At 40.9% G+C, this 26,944-nt stretch overlaps 1 protein-coding gene across 4 annotated transcripts in view; it reads left to right on the forward strand.

The window, feature by feature from the left end:
- Positions 1-2,536: 2,536 nt before the first annotated feature.
- The window catches only part of LOC129851010 (ras and Rab interactor 2-like), a 44,665-nt gene continuing 20,257 nt past the window's right edge, over positions 2,537-26,944 (forward strand). The window contains exons 1-5 of one of the 4 annotated variants that reach the window (XM_055917167.1): positions 2,537-2,877; positions 9,245-9,332; positions 20,544-20,644; positions 23,105-23,315; positions 25,691-25,802. In XM_055917167.1, coding sequence (XP_055773142.1) covers positions 9,276-9,332; positions 20,544-20,644; positions 23,105-23,315; positions 25,691-25,802 — 481 coding nt within the window. In that variant the 5' untranslated portion in view covers positions 2,537-2,877; positions 9,245-9,275. Of the gene's footprint in view, positions 2,878-9,203; positions 9,333-13,311; positions 13,509-20,543; positions 20,645-23,104; positions 23,996-25,690; positions 25,803-26,944 lie in introns of those variants that run through there. The other 3 variants (XM_055917159.1, XM_055917177.1, XM_055917185.1) reach the window with 3 other exon arrangements.

Raw genomic sequence — 26,944 nt, forward strand, 5'->3', positions numbered from 1 at the left:
CTCAGAGGCCTAGCCAGGTCGGTCCAAACACAGTTTAACCTGTCTCGTTAATCCAACCACAGTGTCGGATTTCAAAAAGGCTTTTCGACGAAAGCAGAACATATCATTATGTTAGGTCAGCAACTAGTCACAGAAAGCATACAGCAATTTTCCAACCAAAGAGAGGAGTCACAAAAAGCAGAAATAGAGATAAAATTCATCACTAACCTTTGATATTATTCATCAGATGACACTCCCGGGAAAACACATTGTTACACAATACATGTATGTTTTGTCGATCAAGTTCATATTTATATCCAAAAACCTCAGTTTACATTAGGCTTTGCCTCCAAAACATCCCGTGAATTTGCACAGAGCCACATCAATTTACAGAAACACTCATAATAAACATTGATAAAAGATACAAGTGTTATTCACATAATTAAAGATATACTTCTCCTTAATGCAACCGCTGTGTCAGATTTCAAAAAAACTTTACGGAAAAAGCAAACCATGCAATAATCTGAGTACGACGCTCAAAGACAAAAACAACTCAAACAGATATCCGCCATGTTGGAGTCAACAGAAGTCAGAAATAGCATTATAAATATTCACTTACCTTTGATGATCTTCATCAGAATGCACTCCCAGGAATCCCAGTTCCACAATAAATGTTTGATTTGTTCGATAAAGTTCATCATTTATGTTCAAATACCTCCTTTTTGTTCGCGCGTTCAGCCCAGTATTCCAAATTCATGACACGCGATCAATAGGAGCAGACGAAAAGTCAAAAAGTTCTGTTACAGTCCGTAGAAACATGTTAAACAAAGTATAGAATCAATCTTTAGGATGTTTTTAACATAAATCTTCAATAATGTTCCAACCGGAGAATTCGTTTGTCTTCAGAAAAGCAATGGAACTCAAGCTAACTCTCATGTGAACGTGCATGGTCAGCTCATGGCACTCTGGGAGAGACCTTACTCAATCCCCTCTCATTCATCCCCACTTCACAGTAGAAGCATCAAACAAGGTTCTAAAGACTGTTGACATCTAGTGGAAGCCGTAGGAAGTGCAATATGACCCCATAGACACTGTGTATTCGATAGGCCAAGAGTTGAAAAACTACAAACCTCAGATTTCCCACTTCCTGGTTGGATTTTTCTTAGGCTTTCGCCTGCCTTATGAGTTCTGCTATACTCACAGACATCATTCAAACAGTTTTAGAAACTTCAGAGTGTTTTCTATCCAAATCTACCAATAATGTGCATATATTAGCAACTGGGACTGAGTAGCAGGCAGTTTACTCTGGGCACGCTTTTCATCCAAATGTGAAAATGCTGCCCCCTAGCCAAAACAGGTTAAACCTCTCTGGGATAGGTGGGACTGTAGCGTCCCACCTGGCCAAAAGCCAGTGTAAATGCAGAGCGCCAAATTCAAATAAATTACTATAAAAATCAAACTTTCATGAAATCACGCATGCAAGATACCAAATTAAAGCTACACTTGTTGTGAATCCATTTCTCAAAGGAAAAACCTCAACCAATTTCTAAAGACTGTTGACATCCAGTGGAAGTGGTAGGAACTGCAAGAAGGTCCCTTAGAAATCTGGATTCGCAATGAAACCCCATTGAAAAGAGTGACCCAAAAAAAGAAAATCTGAATGGTTTGACCTCTGGGTTTTGCCTGCTAAATAAGTTCTGTCATACTCACAGACATGATTCAAACAGTTTTAGAAACTTCAGAATGTTTTCTATCCAAATCCACTAATACTATGCATATCTTATCTTCTGGGGATGAGTAGCTGGCAGTTGAATTTGGGCATGTTTCTGTATAGTGGAAAAACACAGACTGTCTGAGCAAGGCGTAGCTTGGGATTTGAAGTTGTATGTGTGTGCCGAAGAAAAAAAACGAGAACAGTTAATAGAAACAACTCTTCTCTAATTCTGTAGCCTACTAGAAATTATATATTTTAATGTTCATAATACTACCAAAGTTGTATTTGAACTCTCCAAATTGAGCCCAATATAACTGTTACCAATTATCACTCGTTTTGAGAAATAGCGTTCACACACGGGATACGCTTTTCTTCACTTTGCAATAGAAACTTTTTCCATTTGAAAAAATATTATTTTCTCTATCATTCTTATTTGTGTCTACAAATATTCTATGTTCATTTTGACTCTACTAATTTATTTGTTCCATGTTTGCTCACAGATTAGAGGGTTTGTTAAGAAGAGAGAAAGAGAGGAGATATTGTAAGTTTCTCCATTCTCCATAGCCTTGTTTAACTTTTTTCCCTTCACAAACCAAAAGCATAACTGACAGCGGGCGGATTCAATCATAAAATTATGAATTTAGTAGAACTGTGTGGGGTAAGAAGACACAGAAAGCCAGTAGCTGTCAGGCGCTTTACAGTGGAATATGTTTATCTTGGTAAATTATTGAGGGGGTCAAATTGACCTTTCTCTAATATTGGAGGGGGTAATGACCCCCCGAGCCCCCGCAAGTTACGCGCATGCGCATACATACACAAATAATTTTTGCTGGATAACAGAACACCACACCAATAAAGCGGGGTGTACCCCTGACAAAGTAATCCCTTGCAAAGACACGTGACGTGAAAGCACTGATTTTACTTCAGTTCTCCAGCTGTTGCTAGACATGTCGAACGCACGCATTGGACTGTGGAGGAAGGAAAGACAGGAACTAGCGCAAATCATGGACGCAGCCAACTCGGGACAGGACCAGAGCACAACTTTCTACGACGAACTATGAATACTCCATCATTTGAATGACACAAACGTGACTTATTACTTCACAATGGCAGGCAATTATAAACATACATCAGAGTTGTCGGTTTAGAAGCTCAATTCTGCCGACTGGGTACGTTTGAAAGAGGTACGTTTTCATTGTTTGCAGCACTGCCGATAGAACTTTTCTCGATTTATTTCTCAATTTCCATGCCAGCAAGCCTGTCCGTAAATCATAAACGGCATATTTAGAAAGTATGATAATAGGCCCTATGTATTTATGTCGCCAGTTATTTTAGTCTAAATAACTATTGTCCCCGAAAATACTTCCCACTTATTCAGTTTCCATCCAAACAGGAGGATATCTCAAACATTGTCTCGCTAGTAACAGGTAATTACATTCAGTTACATGTAATCTAATTAATGTTACAAAGAAACAGTAAGTAAACAGTTAGTAGCTATAATTAAAAACATCCGAATACAGATACTTTTGAAAAACGACATTACTTTTCAATTTAAAAAATGTATTTAAAAATACATTGACACCTTTCTGTTTTTTTGCAATGACATTCAATTCAGCATTGAAAAAAGAAACACATTTAAATTTGATCCACCTAAACGAGAATGACCACAAGTTACAGACCACTATGATGACACACCAAATGCGTTTGATGGATCATTTTTGTCTTCTAATGCCTCTTAAGTGGCAAGTCATTTACTTAGTTTGGGTATTCGTAATGTGCAACCTGGTCTCAGATTAGATGTAACATAGTAAAGCAAATCTGGGACAGTCAGGTTAGTATGATATGTAACGTTTGGTATGGTTACTTAAAGGCAAAAACTAAAGTAGGGTGGTTGGTTGGGTGTGTAATGGGAATGTCTAGCAACCCAAAGGTTGCGAGTTTGAATTTTATCATGTACCGTTTTAGCTAATTTGAGCTATTTAGCAACTTTTCAACTACTTGATACTTTGCAACTACTTAGCATGTTAGCTAACCCTTCCCCTAACATGAACCCTTTTACCTAACCCATTACCCCTTACCCCTACAGCTAACATTAGCCAGCTAGCTAATGCTTGCCACCTAGGTAGAATTAAGCAATAAGCCACGAGAGGCTAAGGTATATGGCTTATATTCCATGGCTAAGGGCTGTTCTCATGTGCAACGAAACATGGAGTGCCTGTATACAGCTCTTAGTCGTGGTATATTGGCCATATACCACACACCCGAGGTTCCTTATTGCTATTATAAACTGGTTACCAATGTAAAAATAAATGTTTTGTCATACCCGTGTAATATGGTCTGATATACCACAGCTGTCAGTGAATCAGGGCTCAAACCACCCAGTTATAATTTGCAATATATCATAAGTTTAGCAAATTCATAACATATAATACGAATTGTAATCTGTAACATATACGAATTGGGTGACGTACATCCACAAATGAATGTATACCATAGGAAATGTAACATCATACTAAATGGAGTGTCTCGGATTTACATACAGAATAATATGAAATGCTCTGAGAACGGGTTGAAAAGTGACATCACTGATTTACAATTTTGGACAGATAACTAGCAACTGTACATTTAGAAAGTAGGCCTAACCTAGCCAACCTTGGCTATAGCTTATTCAACACCTGTTTCCCGGTGTCTCAGCTTCAATCGAGAAATACAATGTTGCGAGTGACGAGGCTCTTCGGTCAGGGATGGTGATATTGTAAATGTAAATTCAAACAGTAGCCTACTCCATGTGCTCACTTATATTCTGTGCAACTCACTCTAGGGAGTAGGGACTCAATACTGTATGTTGCTATGAACCATGGCTGGATTGTCTATAGCCTGCTGTACATTGGAATATTGAAGTAGGCCTACTGTAGTGGGCCTTCATGATAAGATGTATGAAGACATCTTCCTAAGAAAGCTCTAACCAACTTTTACTTATCATAGAAATAGAATATAGATATTGTGTGTACTTATCACAATTTACCCTCATCACCCTCTAAATCGCCTCCAAATGATTATCTGTGTTTTATTTCACAAAGTGAACCCAGAGTAAGCATGGAGAACACAAGGAGTTATACAGGTGCAAGCTCATTGTGACTCAGTACTGGGAGGTTTGCTTTCTGTTCAGCAGGTTGAGTCATAAGAGGGACTCACTGATAAGCCTTCAGTTGAGTGTTTGATCTAACAGGCGGTTCAATTTCTGCATTACTTCTAGTGTTCAACCATTTCAGTTTCTGATTTTGAAATTATCTTGAGTTGGTAGCTGTCACCCTGTAGATTTCCAAACTAGATTCAAAACCTGTTTTCATTATTTTACCACAATCATTTCAAACTTTTCCAGCAGAAGTTAACTTTTTCTTAATTACATAGACATACTAAGGTGCCAGTTTTCCAGTATGCTCTGAAATATGTTTAAGATTAGCTTTGGGGGAAAAGCAGACTGAAGTTTTACGTAACACCAGTCACAGGTTATAATTTGAAGAAGTGTGCAAAGACTGGCAGTTCATTACTTAGCCAATAGTTTGTTTTCCCCTTCTCTCCTTTACAGACTAGCAGGTTCCCTGTGTTCAAAGCTTCCCTGCACACTCAGCTGAATATTACCATCCAAGGCAGGATTTCTCTCCATTACCATATTGTAATTGGCTGTAGTTTACTTTTACCTGTCAGTTTCTTTGCCCAGAAGTCTGCTGTGGTTGCGTGCAGATCACCAATAGAGAAATGTTTGTCATCACTTCAGACTCTAACCACAGAAAGCTTAGGAGATATACTACTACAAAAAAAATGCTCTTTATTGTAGACTTGGTCAGAAGTTGGAGTTTCACACTCGGATATAAAGTTAGGATTCGGCTCTGATTAAGAGGGAGACTTAATGCTGTCATATAGGGTTTGGCATAAAGCCTATCATAACAAGCCATGACAACAGTACAGCCAATAAACCTGTAGTCATTCACCTCACCCATCTGTCTGCTAGCCCCAACGAACTACTACTGTAGATGCAGTAGGAAATGTGTTGCTGTCAGAGCAAGAAAACAAGTCGGTTCATCATTTGGTAGGGACAGATGAGCCGCTTTTGAGTTAGCCTGCTTTTAGACCCCCTTCACTGCGTTATTTTATCCAACCCTACTGAAATACAGCTGGAGGTGCAGAGCTCAGCAGTTTTCAGTGTTGAGGGAAGTGCAGGGAGTTGGGTGTGGCGTTGCGATTGTAGGGTGTTACATGGGATGCTTTGATAGCTGGTACTGTCTTTAGAAATTTAGAAGGGGCAACCACTGTTTTAGGATAACTCCCTCTTGTCAATCTCTGTGTGTGTGTGTGATTCATGTGAGTCTTATTGGCTGTGACCTCCAGCGACACACACCTAATCCAAGTGGAAACCGGCTGAATGTGTCTTTTTGAGGGAGCCACATTTGGCCCCAAGCGTTGACACTCCAACACACAATAGTTATCTAGAATTCACCCATTGTTTTATTTATAGAGGACATCATATACAGGTATCTGGCAAAATAATGGAAACACTTGAGTAAATGAGGGATACAAAGTATATTGAAAGCAGGTTACTTTGGTGTTCTTGGGCACAGACTATGGTGGTCTGCTTGAAACATGTCAGGGAGAGTTTGAAAATGTTAGTAAAGACACTTGCCAGTTGGTCAGCGCATGCTCGGAGTATATGTCCTGGTAATCCATCTCAATGTTGACGTGTTTAAAGGTCTTACTCACATTGGCTACGGCGAGTGTGATCACACAGTCATCCAGAACAGCTGGTGCTCTCATGCATGGTTAATTTTTGCTTGCCTCGACGTGAGCAGAGAAGGCAGTTAGCTCGTCTAGTAGGCTCACGTCAGTGTGCAGCTTGCGGCTGGGTTTCCCTTTGTAATCCGTTTTAGTTTTCAAACCCTGCCACATCCGATGAGCATCAGAGCCGGTGTAGTAGGATTCAATCTTAGTCCTTTATTGACACTTTGCCTGTTTAATGTTTTTTTTGAGGGTGTAGTGGGATTTCTTATAAGCTTCCGGATGAGTTGTCCTCTCCTTGAAAGCGGCAGCTCTACACTTTAGCTCAGTGCAGATGTTGCCTGTAATCCATGGCTTCTGGTTGGGATATGTATATACGGTCACTGTGGGGATCGTGTCGTCGATGCACTTACTGATGAAGCTGGTGACGGATGTGGTATACTCCTCAATGCCATCGGATGAATCCCGGAACGTTTTCCATTTTGTGCTAGCAAAACAGTCTTGTTTGCTTATGGCCTTACACAGCTCGTTGTGTGCGGTCTGAGTGCCTGCATCGGTATGTGGTGGTAAATAGACAGCTACGAAAAATATAGATAAACTCCAGGTAAATAGTGTGGTCTAGAGCTTTTCATGAGGTACTTTACCTCAGGTGAGCAAAACCTCAAGACTTCCTTAATATTAGATTGCGCACCAGCTGTTGTTGACAATTAGACACAGACACCACCCCTCGTGTTACCGGAGGTGGTTGTTCTATCTTTCCAATGCACGCAAAAACCAGCAAACTGTATTATCCATTTCCTCGTTCAGCCACGACTCGGTGAAACGTAAGATATTACAGTTTACTGTCCCATTGGTAGGATAGACTCCGATGGAGCTCATCCGGTGATTGCACGTTTCCCAGTAGGACAGATGGTAAAGGTGGATTATCCACCCGCCGACGAATTCTCAGCAAGCACCTGGATCTGTGCCCCCTGTATCGGTGTCTCCTCTTCATGCCAATGATAGGGATTTGGTCCTGGGAGGAGACGTAAATATTTCGCCGCCGATTCGTTAAAGAAAAATGATTTGTCCAGTCCAAGGTGAGTAATCGCTATTCTGATGTCCAGAAACTATTTTTGGTCATTAGTCTGTGGCAGAAACATTGTTCAAAAACAAGTTGCAAAAAGCCACACAGAATCGCACAATTGGTTAGGCTCCAGTAAAACGGCAGCTTCCCCTTCTGCGCCATTACTAAAAATGTTGATGGGTTTTCCACGCTCAACAGTTTTCCCGTGTGTATTATGAATGGTCCAACACCCATTAGAGTCAACATGGGCTAGCATCCCTGTGGAACGCTTTCGAGACATTTGTAGAGTCCATGTCCTAATGAATTGAACCTGTTCTTAGGGCAAAAGTGGGTGCAACTCAATATTAGGTGTTCCTAATGTTTGGTATACTCAGTGTAGGTTCCTACCTTTGATGCCATCAACACTAGCAATCAATAATAATTGCCATTTTCCATTATTTGATTCACTTCTGAATTGACACCAACCTTGGCAGTGAATTGTGTTTTGCTATAACTAGGGTTGTTTTTCCAGACATTATTACGTAACCTAGAAAAACTTTAGGCCTATTTTGTTTTTTACTTCGTTCTGTTCAGTTGGCCATTTTATTTATACCCATGCAGGGCTTTGAGTCAGTGATTACATTTGTTACTGTAGAGTTTATTTTGCCTCAAATGTCAGCCGCAGGAGCTTTCCTGTTTACCAGGCCCTTTGCAGTGTGTGTTTGTACCGTGTGTGTGTGACAAGATGGACGAACATGGGGATGTTTCAGGGCAGCAACAACATCAGAGACAGAAAAATGTAAGAATTGGGTCAAATCTCTCACTGGCTGTTGGTGCTTTTCAGGAAATGCCTTCAAATACCTTCAAACCAAACCTCCTCAACTTCCTCTTTCCCTTTCTCTCTCTCCTCTGGTATTTCCTGAGGAATGCACCATAACATGGAAATATAATCTTGTTTTTTCAAGGGGGGGGGGGGGGGGGTTCTGTCCCAGAAACTGGAGAGTCCATACAGCAGCATGCAATGATTGACAACAGGGGTCTGGTCACAGACCAGCATCTGAGTGAGAGTGTGGATGTGTGTGAGAAAGTCAGAATGTTTATACAGCCCTAGTCCTGGCTGTCAGATCAAAGCTAGTCTGGGTAGCGCCTGAGCTGCAGATGTTTGTCCTGGTTTCCCCAAAAAAGTAAAACTACCCTTTCACCTTTTAACCCCAAACAGTAGCAAATAGCATTTACAATTAAATATTCAGGTCTGAGACTGAAGTAGTCTCCTACAGTTACAATATAGTACATCAATGTAGACCGAGGGACTGTAGTCCTTTCAGATAGACACGGTGATGATGTTTAATTCTCATTCCTGCTCTCTCTGGGCTGGACAGCTGGCATTTCATTTACCCACAACATGCTTAGACCATGCAGACACACGTTTTCTAGTGGTTGAGGTCTTGCTTTGCAAGAAGGCAAAAGTAGCCTAGTAGTAGCCTTATGCAAATGGTAAGTATGATACCTCTTATTCATAACAAAAGAACAGGTAGGCCTAGATAAATATAATAACAAGTTGCAATCATTTGCCATTAGTGAGAGGAGCGAAAAATGTATTTCTTTGCATTCAAAAATAATAATTCTGGGTTATATTGTGTTGAACTTGGCTTTACTGGAATATACTAACTACTAGACAGTACTGGAGCGTAGCCTACAGGACTGTGAATGACATTCTGTTTTCTCCCCCACAGAGACAGGCACAACGAAGGACAGGAGGATAGCATGTCCATCAGCGCACTCATTGAACCCAGCGAGCAGAAGAAAGGGAGCTTCTTCAAGGTATGGTGGGAGGGAGGGGGGAGTAAATGAGGGAGACGATTAATTATTGGGGGGGGGGGGCAGACAGAAGAGGGAGATGGGGAGGAGCCTTCTTGAAACTGTCCTTGTGATTTTTGTTCTGTCGTGGTCAGTATGTCCGTCTGTCTGGAACGGCCTGTTCTAGTTTTGTCTGTTAAGTTAATCAACTGATACTTATTTGAGGAAGTTGGGGTTAGTTAGGTTATTGAAATTAAAAAGTCCCCATGTTCTTGCATTTTCGCCTCTCAAAGTCCATGCAACAGTTTTATGATATATGCCCTCCATTATAGCTGTGGTTGAGCCCTCACTGTTTACCATAATTAGTCTGAGTTGTGGGTTCGAGCCTCTATCTCTCTGTAATAAAGACATCAACCACATTTAAGCTGTGAACTCAGTGAAGAGCCTCTTTCAATTGGTCTGTTGGTTGGTTATGTGCTGGGACCTGCTTAGCTAATAAGCCTCTAGCTCACTAGCTAATTATAGACCTGCACACTCCACACCACCACACTAACTAATTATAGACCGGCACACTCCACACTACCACCACACCACTCGTCAGTGTTTGTGAAGAGGGGTAGAATATCTACTGATTCCAAATCATCTCTTTATATATCCTAACTCTGAATGGGAGGGTAATAGGTTACTCTCTAATGAACTGTGTGTCCATAGAACACACCCTCTTTATTTTGAGACCAGTCAATTTCTCACACTTTGAAGCCATTCAATTCAGATAGTAAATCAAAGCTATGATGGGGTTGTGCATTCAATGTGAGTTACTGTAAGGCTGATGTTTGATAGCAGGAAAGGGGGATGAGGGGTCAACAAGAGGAGAGGGGAGATGAGAATAGAGAGGAGGATGAGGAAATGGGAATAGGAACACTAGGTCCACTTCAGACTGAAATTCCAGAAATCTGTCTGACTTCAACCTGAGTCTTATCAATCCAGTCATCAATCAGTTCCTGTTCATGTGGCGTCACAGACTAAGAGAATGATGAAAGGCTATATACAGTCCTTGCCATATGTATTTGGACAGTGAAGCTAAATATACAGCTCTGGAAAAAATTGAGACCACTGAAATGATCAGTTTCTCTGGTTTTACTATTTAAGGTATGTGTTTGGGTAAAAACATTTTTTGTTTTGTTTTATTCTATAAACTACTGTCAACATTTCTCACAAAATTCCAAATAAAAAATATTGTCATTTGGAGCATTTATTTGCAGGAAATGTCAACTGAAAGATGCGGAATTGTCAGACCTCGAATAATGCAAAGAAAACAAGTTCATATTCATTTTTAAACGACACCATACTAATGTTTTAATGTAGGAAGAGTTCAGAAATCAATATTTTGGTGGAATAATCCTGATTTTCAATCACAGCTTTCATGCGTCTTGGCATGCTCTCCACCAGTCTTTCACATTGATGTTGGGTGACTATGCCACTCCTGGCGCAAAAATTCAAGGAGCTCGGCTTTGTTTGATGGCTTGTGACCATCCATCTTCCTCTTGATCACATTCCAGAGGTTTTCAATGCGGTTCAGGTCTGGAGATTGGGCTGGCTATGACAGGGTCTTGATCTGGTGGTCCTCCATCCACACCTTGATTGACCTGGCTGTGTGGCATGGAGCATTGTCCTGCTGGAAAACCCAATCCTCAGAGTTGGGGAACATTGTCAGAGCAGAAGGAAGCAAGTTTTATTCCAGGACACCCTTGTACGTGGCTTGATTCATGCGTCCTTCACAAAGACAAATCTGCCCGATTTCAGCCTTGCTGAAGCACCCCCAGATCATCACCGATCCTCCAACACATTTCAGTGGGTACGAGACAGTGGCTTGTAGGCTGTGAAATTTGCGGAGGATCGGTACTGTTATTTTGAAGTGGCAACATCTAGGAGCAACAACCGATCAACCGCAAAGTGGTAGGCCACACAAGCTCACAAAGGTGCGTAAAAATAATCTGTCCCCGGTTGCAACACTATCGCGTTCCAAACTGCCTCTGGAAGCAACGTCGCATAATAGCTGTTTGTCGGGAGCGTCATGAAATGGGTTTCCTTGGCGGAGCAGTCGCACACAAGCCTAAGATCACCATGCGCAATTCCAAGCCTCGGCTGGAGTGGTGTAAAGCTTGCCGCTATTGAACTCTGGATTGATGAACAGTAGTAGGCCTTATTACCAACAATGCCAAAACAGCCTACAGGGAGGAGGTTCGGGCCCTGGGAGTGGTGCCAGGAAAATAACTCCCTCAACGTCAACGAAACAAAGGTGTTGATCGTGGACTTAAGAACACTTCAGAGGTCGCACGTCCCATCGACGGGACTGCAGTGGATGTGTAAAGCTTTAAAACCCTGTCGGGCTGTATCATCGCCTGGTACAGCAACTGCAATGCCCGCAACTCCCGGGCTCTCCAGAGGGTGGTGTGGTCTGCCCAAACCATCACCGGTGGCAAACTACCTGCCCTCCAGTATACCTACTTCACCTGATATCACAGGAAGGCCAAAAAGATCATCAAGGACATCAACCAATGAGCCCCACCAACACAGTGAATGGAAAAAATTGTTAAAAGGGATCTCCCTCTGCTGGTGATTGGCTGAATATGCAATACTACAGGAGGGCTGTGATTGGTTAATGATCTATAATGTACATTTCTATGTATTAAAATGTATAATTTCTACAAAAGTAGCAGAGAGCCCACTGGAAATGTTATATTCTTCCAATTAGGGGTGTGAAAGTTTAAATGTTAAAACATTTAAACATTAAATTGTTTAAAAGAAGTTGGGCTCCTTAACGTTAAACATCCCTAATCGAAAAACGGTTATTTTCCCCACTTAATTAAAATCAAAGTTCAGTTATCACAACCATTATTTTCTGTGTTGTAGGCAATAGGCTATAAAGGCCTGGGGGAGTTGTGTAGTAACCAAAAACTGTAGTTTTCAGATTAATATATTTAATGTTGAATATGTTCATGTGAAATTTATTTCGGAATATAGCCATGCTCCATTTTAGAGCCCACTAAATATTGAGTATAATGACACCAAGATGTCTGTACCATGCATGGATCGTAGGGTTTTACAGGAAGCATGTATATGTCTAAAAAAAGGGCCTAAAATGGCCACTTTCATCATGATTTTAAACATATTCCCCCCAATGAATTTTTTATGTGAGAATTGCCAGAACAATCTGAGATACCCAAAATATTTTTCAGCCATGCTAATATGGAATTGGCCTACAGCTAGACTGTCTGTGGCAGCAACCAAATGTAATCCATCAACACCCAGCTGGCATCATGTACTGAATGTGTCACTCCATTTCTCTCAGTTTCCATCCGCACTAGGCTCAAGCGGTATACCGTATATACCGGGGTATTTGGAAAAAGCCACGGGATGGCAATACATATCGGAGGTCCCTGGCAATTCCTGCATGACAGTGCAGAACTGTACTTTTTACCCTTGATTTTTAATAACAAGATCACCACTCAGGCACTCCAATGAGTTAAGGCCACAACCCCCCGCACATGTTTGATTCTACCGCCTGCGTGCATACGAATCCCGGCACATACCGGCCCTACTTTGTTTATCCCTTCTCTCGGTCTCCCTTTCATTTCACACAGTATCCGTCATTGTTTTTCCAATGACATACTGATGGAGAATGAAATTTCACAGTCCTTTAAAATCTCAAACATCTCATTCGACGTGTGGATGCAAGTTTTACTGATCTCTTATGGGGCAGTTGTTGCCAACATGGAGGCTAGTTGCAGAACTCCTGGTAAATATGTCATACTGACTGTCTTCCTGTATAACTGCTGCCTAGTGCAGGAGGAAAGGAATTTGCTGTGCTCTTGGAAACTCTTAGAATTGTGGTTTTCACGATGTTCTTTAAATAGTTTGAATCCCTCTACCCTGCGCTATAGCAGCTGAACCTAGTTGCATAACATCTATTCTGAAACTGGCCTTGGAACAAGTGACACTCGTGCCTGTGAGTGTGTCCATGCGCATTCGTGAATATGTAATTGAGCAATCGCATCTCTTGATTTTCAGGAAGACATTTATCGCCTCACATGAAATTAAAAAACCCAGAGGTGACTCCTGGCAAACTGGGGTCTTATTTCTTTACTAATGATGTTAGACTTTTGCTTATTTTACCTATTATTTTTTTACACTTTCAAGGTAAGCAGAGATTTACACTGTACTGGTTATAGTGAACTATTGTAAGTAATTCACTAGAATAGCTGATGTACAGGAGTTTATGCATGGAGAAGGTGGTTATTTAGCAGTCCCTTTTGGATTCTAGGGTTAAAGCTACATCGTCAGTTTGCTTTTCTGGCTGTGTCTTGGCAGTGAACTGGAGAGGGACAGGCAGACCCACTGCTGTGTGGGTTTTCATTGCCTGTGTTCGTGGGAGCTTGCATGCGTGTGGTTTGCTGACTGGGGTTCAGTTAGGGTTAGACTATAACAACCCTGTGAGTAGTTGTGAAAATGAAAAGGCACTGTTGGAGCATAGACTGTGGTGCTAGGATGGGCTTTGGTTGTGTGTGAGTCCAGTCAGATTTTACAGTGGTGTGAAATCCACTCGGTTCATTATGCTCGTGTTTGAAACAGTGACCTCTTCTGGAGATGTTTTTATTTAACGAGGCAAGTCGGTTAAGAACAAATTCTTATTTACAATGACGGCCTTACACCGGCCCAACCCGGACGACGCTGGGCCAACTGTGCGCCGCCCTATGGGACTCCCAATCACGGCCAGTTGTGATACAGCCTTGATTCGAATCAAGGTGTCTGTAGTGGCGCCTCAAGCACTGAGATGCAGAGCCTTAGACTGCTGCACCACTCGAGATTACTGGTTTGGTCTTTGTTTTGCATGGCTGTTTATTTCTCCTAGTTAACTTTAGTATCAGCGTTAGATGTTTTAGGTTAGAGGATGTTATGCGAGTCTGGCTTCTCATCTGGTTTGTTTTCTTAGTGGGCATTTTGTCTTGCTTTTCTTTTCTCTGTTTCTCTTTCCTTGTATTCTTGGTCAGTCAGTAAAGGGGAAGTGGCTCTTCTGTGAATCATTTTATGGTCAAAATATGGCAACATGTCTGTACATTGTCTAACAACCTAAATTCCATTGCTGGTTGTGTATTAACTGTGTTAACTTGTCCTGATTGGATATGTCTACTACAGTGACAGAAAGGATGCAGTTAAGTGGTTATACAGGGTCAATTGATGAAATGGAACAGTGAAACATGTGGTGTGCATATTTTTTTTGTTTGATACTGTTCATTTTATTCAATTCCAGCCTTTACAATGAGTCCTTACTCCTATAGCTCTTCTCATCAGCCTCCTCTGACACACACTGGGAGGTGACTAGGGCTGACACCATTTAGTCGACTGGTGGATATACATTGCCTTCAGAAAGTATTCTCACCCCTTGACTTTCTCCACATTTTGTTTTACCAAGTGGAATTAAAATAGATTTAATTATAATATTTTGTCAATGCTCGACACAAAATACTCTTTCAAAGTGGAATAAAAAAATCGAACATTTGTAAAAAAATAAATAATAATAATAATAATTTAAAAGCACACAAAATATATTGATTTAGATATGTTTTCAACCCACTGAGTCAATACATGTTAAAATCACATTTGGCAGTGATTACAGCTTAGAGACTTTTAGGATAAGTCACTAAGATTTGCACACCTGGATTGTACATTATTTGCACATTTATCATTTTTTAATTTCTTCAAGCTCGGTCAAGTTGGTTGTTGATGAATGCTAGGTAGCCATTTTGAAGTCTTGTCATAGATTTTCAAGCAGATTTAATTAAGTCAACTATAACTAGGCCACTCAGGAATATTCAATGTCATCTTGGTAAGCAACTCCAGTGTATATTTGAATTTGTTTTAGGTTATTGTCCTTCTGAAAGATGAATTTGTCACCAAGTATATGTTGGAAAGCAGACTGAACCAGGTTTTCCTCTCAGATTTTGCCTGTGCTTAGCTCTTCTGCTTCTTTTTATCCTAAACTCCCTATTCCTTGCTGATGACAAGCATAACATGATGTAGCCACCACCATGCTTGTAAATATGACGTGATACTCGGTGACGTGTTGGATTTGCTCCAAACATAAAGCTTTGTATTCAGGACATAAAGTAGATTTTTGCAGTTTTACTTTAGTGCCTTATTCCAAACAGCATGCATGTTTTGGAATATTTGTATTCTGTACAGGCTTCCTTTTCACTCTGTCATTTTGGTTAGTATTGTGGAGTAACTACAATGTTGTTGATCCATCCACAGTTTTCCCCTATCACAGTCATTAAACTGTAACTGTTTTTAAAGTCACCATTGGCCTCATGGTGAAATCCCTGAGCAGTTTTCTTCCTCTCCGGCAACTGAGTTAGGAAGGACGCCTGAATCTTTGTAGTGACTGGTGTATTGATACGCCATCCAAAGTGTAATTAATAACTTCAACATGCTCAAAGGGATATTCAATGTCTGCTTTTTAAAAGATATATTAAAAAAAACTTTTAACCCATCTACCAATAGGTGCCGTTCGCGAGGCATTTGGAAAACATCCCTCGTCTTTGGTTGAATCTGTGTTTTGAAATTCAATGCTGGACTGAAAGACTTTACAGATAATTGTATGTGTGGGGTACAGCGATATGGTAGTCATTAAAAAACAATGGTAAAACACTATTGCACACCGAGTCATGCAACTTATGTGATTTGTTAAGAATATTTTCTTCTGAACTTATTCAGGTTTGTCATAACAAAGGGGTGAATACTTAAGACACTTTTCATTTTTTCTTCATTTGTAAACATAATTCCACGTTGACATGGTATTGTGTGTAGGCCAGTGACACAAATCAAAATTTAGTTCAAATAAAAATCTATACTGTAACAACACAAAATGTGGAAAAAGTCAAGGGGTGTGAATACTGTCTGAAGGCACTGTATCTACAGCAATAAGACAGATCCTGCTTCTGTTGCCTGTTTGAGTGTTTGTTTAGTAGCCTACTGATTCAGTGTGCTCCAAGCCTCATGCAACCGCAACATGTCGGATAAAGCAGTTTCACAACTGCTTTTTAAAATCTTTGCTATGCTGTAATAAAGGCTCTTCAACAGATCTATCAACCATAATTTCATGTGTCGATCTGAATAATTAATGCTATAGGTTTGAAATTTATGGAAATGAACCATGCATCAACATCACAATATTTTGCCTTACAATATTAATTGGACTAAAATGGATCACATAAACTATACTAACCATAATTTTGTCAGCTCACTTTCATGGGAATTTTCAATGACTTTTCATGCTTAGCCGTACCAGCTGTCCTTGTCATGTCTTGATAAAATAACTGTCTTTATTCTCATCACAAACGGCATGCTCATTATGTTTATCACATTTCCAACGGCTTGACATAAGGTAATTGACCCCCAGAATTATAGATTTTTAACCACTAACCTGTTGATTTTAAAAGCTTGTGAGAAGCTGCTCTGTCAAGTAAATTGATTCAGGCATAATTCTAATGTCCATTTTCAAACATTCAGTCACGTTGCTATTCTGTTAATATTTATAAAAGCAATAGGAACTAGAGACAATGGCCTCTGCTCAAATGTTTATTTTATTCCAGGTCATCAGTGTTAGGTTGTAAGATTCTGGTACAAATTCTAGTCAGACTCTGAAGAAAGCTCAAGCTAGATGTATTAAAATCACACTGGGTCAAACCGCTGCAAAGACAAAGTATGATTATACACGCACATATATATTTATAACCTCCGTTTGTACCCTCTTCCCAGACAATACCTCCCCCTCCAGAGTGTAGGCTGTACAATGCATCTCTGTGGCTAGGCAGGTGGTGTTATCAGCCCGAGTACGGAACCTTTTGATACTCCTCCACGCATCTCCTGGTCTACTTATCAGTCAGGAGAAGCTTTGAGACTAGGGAGTATACTTTCTTCAGCCTGACTCAGTCCGTTGTTAATTATCCGGACTCATACACAGAGGTATTTGAGAATAAGCCACTCATTCGTACTCAAGTGTATATAATGATGCAAAACATATTGAAACATTATGATATAAAAACAGTGAAGCTATAAGACAGTGTCATAGGGCAGTAGTTTACAATCAATGAGCTTTAACACATGCCTCCCATCTCAACCTTAGGGAAGCATTGTGTGTCTGCGACAGGCCCCCTTTGTGTAATTAAAAATATGCTCTAGTCAATTAGTTTCCAACATCAGTTTACATTGTTACTTTCGTCCCACCCGCCTCGCCTGTAACGTCTGCCAGACTAACACACAAGACTAGCTAGCATGATACTTGAAACATATGCTGTCATTTAGTTACCAGATGGGTTAAGAAAATGACATGTTTGAAACCTTAAACAACTACAACAAAAAAAAACTTCCGGGTCCATTTTTTAAAAACTTGCATCGCTCACAACCACTTTCTTTAACTTGGCGAAACAACATGGTCAGACTGGGCAGTTATTTTGCAGGAAGGTCCTCCTCAACTCTGTGAAGCAGGCAAGAATAACTAACTACTTCCGCGTCATGAATCCTTCAGAGTAAGCGTCCCGTCCTTTATACTTTAATAATTAGGGCAAAAAATGTATTCTAGTTATGCAAATAATTAAGTATTTCTATAAGAGATTGTGTTTTTTCTTTTTTTTCTCAAGACTACATAGTCAACAATGTTTTATGTATGTACACAATTTTCTGTAGATCCAGCTCCAGGATAAAGGAGGCAGTTGAAATCAGCAAGGGGGCACATTTTGGGGGGGGGGGGGGGGGTTCTTGCATTGGTATTATTTAATTCTGCTTATATAATCACACTATACAACAAACAAAGCTTAAATGCAGAGACTCTGATCTTCGAGTCCTTTTGAAATCTATAGCCCATCTCTGCTGCACTGTCAGCACAATTGATAGCGCACTACAGCAAGGCCACTTAGTGCATTACCCTTGTAGCCTATTTTCATGACCAATGTGCCTATCTGAATGCAGCCGTACACAGCTGTCTTACCAAAAAAATGCAAACTAAATGCTGAAAGTAGTAGCCTAGTTATTCATGCTTGCAACAAAAAAAAAGACTGACTAGCAATTTGGCTTAGAATACTGACACATGCAAACAAATTAATTTGAACAAAACAGCGGTACCAAGTAGGCATAGTAAACAAAATATCAGATCGATAAAGGCATGACATAATCTATATGTACACTCGTTACATTAACAGTAAACAAAAGGTGACTGGAGATGGCCTACTACAGTGAGCTGCTGTCTTGCCAAATAAGTTGGCAGAGACTTGCCCGCTTCAAACATGGAAAATAGTACCGCTCACTAATGAGTTCAGCAACACGTTGTATGGTACAATACACTTCTGTGAATCAAATTCAACCCAACTTTTCCAATACGTACAGTTCCATTTACAGCAACAAAAGATATAATGTATCTGTTTCTATGAAGAAACGTATTGATATGTAGCTATACCCAGGGGCGTCATTTGGATTAGTGCATTGGAATTCTATTGAATTCCGCTTATGTCACGCTATATATACCACAATAAACATGCGTTCAAATGCTTTTGACCAAGAAGTGACATGTTCAATGGCACAAATCAGGGCTGCGCTCTGTCAGCAACATGGACAGCGCCATACAGACTAAAGCAAGATTTGGATAGAAAACAACCACCTAGATTGTTTCCTGCTGCCTCCTTGATGCTCTGTGGAATATCCTGAATAATCATTCTATTCTCCCTGGAATCTTGTAAGATCCCCCTCAAATGCCAGTTGTATTAGTGGAGCTTTCCTCTGGTGTAACATCCTTCGGTGCTGACTGAAAACGTTTGTCAAAGGTGGAAAATTAATTGACATGCAGCTGTGGACGCCCCAAAAGTCAGTCCATGTTTCAGTGCAGTAAGCACGGTCGGCATAGCGGAGAGGGTCCAGGTGTCCTCATTGGTGGGTGAGTGGGTGATTTCAGTCTGCAAAAACTGGCGAGCAACACTAACCTCAGCTTCCACCAAATCGGTTTTGCTTAGATCCAGCCAGCAGTGGTTAATTTTTTTTACCTGTTTATTTAACTAGGCAAGTCACTTAAGAACAAATTCTTATTTACAATGACTGCCTACCCGGGCCTAACCCGGACGACACTCGGCCAATTGTGCTCTGCCCTGTGGGACTTCCAATCACGGCCGGTTGTGACTGGAATCGAACCAGGGTCTGTAGTGACACCTCTAGCACTGATATGCAGTGCCTTACACCGCTGCGCCCTGAACCCTAAACCTTTTCCACATATAGAAGTCATGGCTCTCTCCTATTTTCACATCCATTAGGAATTTTAGTCCCGTCTGCCTTCAATGTGTACCAAGATTCCGATATCTTTAACTCTTTCTTCAGTGACACTCGTGTCTCACTCGTGAGCCCTATGGTTTAATTTTGAATATCGTGTGACGTGTTTGTGGGGTATGGTGCTAAACACATTGGCAAGTTCCTTGTCTTTTCAAAGAGTATATTCCATCATAGACAAAAAAACTCCACTGCGCCTCTTGACTCTGTTGCTTCCAATGTTCCCCTCAGTGGTTACTGGTTTGAAACAGGGAACTCGATAATGTCCACAATCACCGACAAATAAATGTGATTTCTTGCCAGATGCGCATATATGATGCGCATATATGGATTAAAACTGAGGGGGCTAAACCACCTTTAGCCCCCTCGTGTGGACTGGTACAATTGTGTTGCAGTAAAAGGAGGGCCCATTCTACTCAGGAGCACTTCTAGTTTCCAAATCCAGAGTTTACACTGAGGAGCGTCACTTACTGTGGCCAATCTGCTTAAATCCAATTGTTTATTTTCATATTGGACATGCAAATTGCACTGTACACAATTTCCTGTATGTTCTGTCACAGTAAAAGGAGGCTCCATTCTACTCAGGAGCACTTCTCGTTTCTAAATCAATTGCTGTCGGGCTCCCTTTTGGGTTATTTGGCTTAATTATTTAATCAAACGGTGCACTTAAAGCATCAGACGACTCAATCGATAAATATTTTTTAGGGGGGTCGTGGACAGCCCTAGAGGTGACACTTCCCAGCTCCTTAGTCTGCAGGAATGAGTGCAAAGTTGTCTTGCATGAACTACACACACACATTCTCAACTTGTTTGCCTCTTACGCCCTCTATCCCTCGTCACTAATCAACTCGTCTTTCTGTGCTATAGCTGATCGACTCGTTTGTCTGGGAGATCGGGACTCTGAAGAAGGAGATGGTGCAAAAGGCTGAGCAAGCAGAAGGACATCCAGAGCCTGTAATACTACAGGGGTAAGTGTGTGTTAAAACCTACAGACAAACTGACTAACAAAATTGTTCTTTCTGTCCATCCGTTTACTCTAGTAGTGGTACGATGAGCAGACTTGCTTAAGCCTTATCATGGGCTGATGTAAAACTAACGTTAGCTGTGTATGTTAGAGCGAGGGGGGAAAAGGAGGAAGACATTAAAACAGTGATTTGTTTCCTTGAGGAACGAGTAGAATTTCAGATCACTTTCAGTTTGTTCAAGTGTAATAACAACAGATGTTGAATTCATTGTTACTGGATGTTTGATAAGCATGATTTGAGGATCATGATGATAACGATGATGAGTGGCAGTGAGTAAAGTTGATTGGTGTTCTGTAGTTCCCTGTCTCCACCAGCAAGTGGGGATAGTGTGCTCTGGTCACACAGGTAGCTGAGTTTCATGATGTCATTGTGTTGATGAGATGTCAGAGGGAAAGGTGGGTAGTGTATCAGGGATTTCCAAAGTGAACACCAGGCATGTTTGTGTAGATTAGATTATGGGTTACAAAATAATGATTTACAGATTACCTGACATTAGGTACATAATGACATGTAGATTACACTGGGTGTACAAAACATTAGGAACACCTTCCTAATATGGAGTTGCACCTGCTTTTGCCCTCAGAACAGCCTCAATTTGTCGGGGAATGGACTACAAGGTGTTGAAACCATTCCACAGAGATGCTGGTCCATGTTGACTCCAATGCATCCCACCATTGTCAAGTTGGCTGGATGTCCTTTGGGTGGTGGACCATTCTTGATACACACAGGAAACTGTTGAGCATTAAAACCCCAGCAGGGTTGCAGTTATTGACACTCAAACCAGTGCACCTGGCACTTACTATCATACCTTGTTCAAAGGCACATACATATTTTGTCTTGACCATTCATCCTCTGAATGGCACACATACACAATCCATGTCTTAATTGTTTCACAGATTAAACATCCTTATTTAATCCTCACCTTAATCTACACCACGTGTCAAACACAAGGCCCACAGGCCAATGATACATTTCTATCCAGCCCGTGCAATGATTTGGGTTGTCAATTTATTTTGGCCCGCTTACATACCACCCGTAATGCGGTGCGCTACAAGTCACAGCAAGCACTGCCAACCTGCAGTGCATTGTCACACACACCCCTCTTCCCAGACCCACCACACGTGATCCAGCCAGTGCGCTGTAATATATCATCACTAATGGCACTGACAATCTTCTACCGTAGGTTTACACGTGTTGGCTAAATGTCCATGCCAAGTTTCTGTTCCAACGGGTCATTGCTGTAGCCTACAGAAAATGTAATCTTGGTTGTGAAAAATGTATAAGATATTGGATTCACACGTGGGTATAAATTACTACTAAAGGACAATAGGGACACAATCGAGTATACGTGAGTAGACCTATTACAGCAACATTTGAGCACTAACCTTGGCTGGCTACTCAACTACAACACATTTTGAGTGCTTCTTATTTTGTTTAAGTATGTTAATGCTATATAGATTTATTCCTATTTTTCGACAGTGTGCGGGTCTCCATCTCTTCCATTTAAAATGCAGCGTCGTATGGACATTTATAAAGGGCCATATTTTTTCAAATTAAACAATGACCAGTTTGGCTCGCAGTTGTATGCACATTTTTTTTCTCAGTATGTGCTGATTGAGTTTGACACATTTACATTTAAGTCATTTAGCAGACGCTCTTATCCAGAGCGACTTACAAATTGGAAAGTTCATACGTATTCATCCTGGTCCCCCCGTGGGAATTGAACCCTGGTCCCCCCGTGGGAATTGAACCCACAACCCTGGCGTTGCAAGCGCCATGCTCTACCAACTGAGCCACACGAGACCATGCGACACCCCTGATCTATACTGATTGAAGTGGATTCATCAAGTGACATCAGTAAGGGATCATAGCATTCACCTGGTCAGTCTATCATGGAAACAGCAGGTGTTCCTAATGTTTTGTACACTCAGTGTATAATATACCCTTATGAGCCTCATATGAAGATTGCTAAATATTCACACCAATGGTGATTAGTAAATATCAGTGGCGCTAGCGGATCTCTTCTGCCCTGATAGGATGTTAAAGCAGTTTCTGTGGAATTGAAAAAGCACCTATTTCTGAAGAAGTATGAGTGGTGACGGATAAAGGTGGGCGTGCTTGCGTTGAGTCATTTCATTGGGTACATGTTTTACACTGGAATACTGACCCTCTTGGGCTATTCTCAGTTTTGAAATCCATTAATATTATTGATTCAACTCAATAATACTTTTTGGTTCTCATGCTGATCTATTACGTTCTAGTTTTTATTGTGCGTTTGTGTGCATTTGTGTTTGTGCATAGTTTTTTGTGTGTGCATGTGTCTGTACGTAAGATATCACTATCAGTAAACAAATAGATGATTTAAATGGTATATTTCTAATTTGGTCTTTCTCCCCCTCTCAGGCTAGATGGGCAGGTGGGAGGTCTGTTCCTACAGGCTCCTCCCTGTGTTGGCGTGAGGGCAGGGCTTGCTGGAGTTAGGGATTCAGGCTACGACACTTTGCGTAGAAGAATGAGTGTGCTGGACTGGCTGGTGCAAACGCACGCTGTGTGGCTGCAGCTGGGACTGAGCCGGCCAGAAGCCACACGCAAACTGCAACCACAGCCCACTGGGGTGAGACCAGATGCACTCACCTAGTCACAGGACCCAATTCATGTTCTACTAAGCTAACATATGGAATTGTTTTTAAGGTCATACCATGGATCATTTAGCCATTTGATTTAGGATTTTAGGACCCCTGTAGGCATCATACAAATATTGAATGTGGCCTTTTATTTGGCCTTCACTACTATAGCCCATAGAAATGCGTTGAATAACACATTCATACATGTAAAAAATGAATCAAGGTTTTGAAGTGTCTGTCTTATATCTAGGAGATGTAAGAAAGCTCAGGAAATAATGTTCTTTTTTTTTTTGGACACATGTTTAACAATAAAAAAAAATTGCCACAAACTACCTTCATACTTCCATAAAATGTTTTAACCAGTACCGTGTTGCCTTCAGACGAGTACCTTGACAGTTGTGGTGGTCGTAGAGCAAAACGGTAAAACTATCATGTTCGTGAGTCTCCCCTTTTCCATAGTGGTCATATTAGTTATTAGGCCAAACCATTCGGACGCTACAGACCGATTTTTCAGGATGTCTCCTGGTCTGACAAACAGCGCTGTAGCTCTGTCACTTTCAACCTCAGATGCGGAAGACAGACACAGGCGGATGCAGTGAATTGAGACGTGTCCCATGCAACAACAAGAAAAACATCTCTAAAGGATTTTATATGTTAATTCGATTGACGGGTAGGTGTCAATAGACTCTTAAAGAGATTATAGTGGTATTGTTTACATGCAAGCCTCAGCAAGCACCAATAAGATACAGGACACTATCACTGGCGCTTAATTTATAACAAAGGCAAGACCACTCACCCATATTTCCTATAATTCTACATATTTTGTCATGTCTTATGTGTGTTCATGTGATATTTGAGTGACTCAAACAAAATCAATGGGCTAAAAAATGATAGCTGACATTGGCTAGTTGATCTGGACATTTCTAAAAAGTTCTAAATAGCTCTCTACGGTCTGCAATGACTGACTTGACAAGAGGAAAACTGCTGATGCACTACCCAATTTCGAAATTGCACCTTGAGGAACTTTCAGGACTAAGTGGAACGCCTGACTGAGTTCCTTAAGGTACCCCCTGCCGAACCCTTGCGTACCCCAGAACCACTCAGTGTAAAAAAACATTTGGAACACCTGCTCTTTCCATTACATAGATTATCCAGGAGAAAGCTATGATCCTTTATTGATGTCACCTGTTAAATCCACTTCAGTCAGTGTAGATTTTTTTAAATGTAACCTTTTAACTAGGCAAGCCAGTTAAGGACAAATTCTTATTTACAATGAAGTGGGTTAACTGCCTTGTTCAGGGGTAGAACAGATTTTTTTACATTGTCAGCTCGGGGATTCGATCCAGCAACCTTTTGGTTACTGGCCCAACGTGCTAACCACTAGGCTACTTGACGCCCCCTAGATGATGAAAAGTAGACCGGTTAAAAAGGATTTTCAAACCTCGAGACAAATGAGACGGATTGTGTATGTGAGCCATTCAGAGGGTGAATGGGCAAGACAAAATATTTAAGTGCCTTTGAACGGGGTATTGTAGTTGGTGCCAGTGTACCGGTTTGAGTGTCAAGAACTTCAACGCTACTGGGTTTTTCACGCTCAACAGTTTCCTGTCTGTATCAAGAATGGTCCACCACCAAAAGGACATCCAGCCAACTTGACACAACTGTGGGAAGCATTGGAGTTAACATGGGCCAGCATCATTGTGGAACGCTTTCCACACCTTGTAGAGTCCATGCCCTGACAAATTGAGGTTGCTCTGAGGGCAAAAGAGGGTTCCACACAATATTAAGGTGTTCCTAATGTTTTGTACACTCAGTGTTTATGACATGGTGAAGTATCCCTCTCTTCCTATGAGAAGGCTGATGCATCTTTGTGTGCAAAGCAGTGCTTGGAGTATTTCCTACTTATCTGTGATCCTCACAAGGTCATCACAAACATCTGCTACTATCTTTCACAGTACCTAAGGCCAGGATGAAATTGGAAAAATAAATGTTCCTATAATTCTCCTTTTGTCGAAATACCTTACCCTCCCCTCCAGTTATCGCTTGCTGAGTTTAAAGCTCTGATAGAGGAAAATGATGACTATCGTGATTGTTTTTAATGTATTGTGCTCTTGTGTTGCATGTACACACTGACTACTTCCTTGCCAGGTCCCCCTCACAAAGAGGTTTCTAACCTCAAGGGTTTATTTTTCTGGTTATTAAGCTCCTATTCATGCAACAACCTCACAATACACGGACACCCTTACAATCTCACACAATGGAGGACTAAATGAGACACGTACTTCAGAAGTGTCTGTGATTTTCCATTTCAACTTTTTTATTGATGTCTGTGTTTCTCAAATGGGCTTTTTCCCACTGGCTGCAGACGTTTCTGGTGAGAAAGTCAACTACCCTGCAGAGGAAGGTGATCTCTCTGCGGATGCACCAGGACACTGAGACACCCGTCAAAGATTTCCCTGTGAAGGAGTGTCAATACAGTAAGCACATGGCCTATCAATTCCTATCTATTAGGGACCTTTATCATCCAAATGTATCCCCATAGACCTGTTATTATAAGCTTCTCAACACACCATTTTTTCCCCCTCTGATTATTTGAATATTCTATTTTAATCTATTATATCCCTTTTGCTCTAATTTCTCCTTGGGTTTCCCCTCCCCCATTCTAAATCAACACCAGTGTTGACGTGCTTCTGTCACAGTACAGTACGTGGTGTTTCTCTAACTGGGCCTCAACATTATTCTCTTCTCTCTCTACTCTGAGGTCGATGCAGAGAACACTGGGTGTTTCCCCAAGCCTATTTCACAATACTTACCTAGTGAATGTATTTATGTGTTATGCAGTTAAGTCACACAAAGATTCACTTCTTAAACCAGGCTTTATATAGCTGCCTCTCTTTTGATGAACTTGGGTTGAATAGAACAATCTGATTAAACTATTTGTTGGGTGTGTTGTCCCAGAAAATGGCTGACCAGGTATTTTGTATGGTTTCTTAATGTGATGCAGCCTGGTATGTGTGATGGCCTGTTGCAGCTTGCTCTCCGATTCTATGTAAACGATTGCACAAGGCGTAGGCAAATGCCTGGAAAACACACGTATCTCTCCTGCAAAAAGCCTCACTGAGCTAGGCAGCTAACTGGGCATTGTTTAGCCATCGAACAATCATTTTGGAGAGTAGTGACATTATCCAAATGTATGCTGAACAAAAATATAAACGCAAAATGTAAAGTGGTTTCATGAGCTGAAATAAAAAATCCCAGAAATTTTCCATACGCTCAAAAGCTTATTTCTCTCACATTTTGTGCACACATTTGTTTATATTCCTGTTATTGAGCATTTTTTTTTCTTTGCCAAGATAATCCATCCACGTGACAGGTGTGGCATATCAAGAAGCTGATTAAATGACATGAGGGAGCGTGCAATTGGCCTGCTGACTGCAAGACTGTCCGCCAGAGAATTGATTGTTAATTTCTCTATCATAAGCTGCCTCCAATGTTTTAGGTAATTTGGCAGTACAGCCAACCGGTGGGATCGTCTTGTGAAATCCATTGATTAAGGCATTTATTTATTTCAATTGACTGATTTCCTTATATGAACTGTTACTCATTAAAAGCTTTGAAA

The sequence above is a fragment of the Salvelinus fontinalis genome, chromosome 1 (assembly GCF_029448725.1).
Source record: "Salvelinus fontinalis isolate EN_2023a chromosome 1, ASM2944872v1, whole genome shotgun sequence".
Lineage (NCBI taxonomy): Eukaryota > Metazoa > Chordata > Actinopteri > Salmoniformes > Salmonidae > Salvelinus > Salvelinus fontinalis.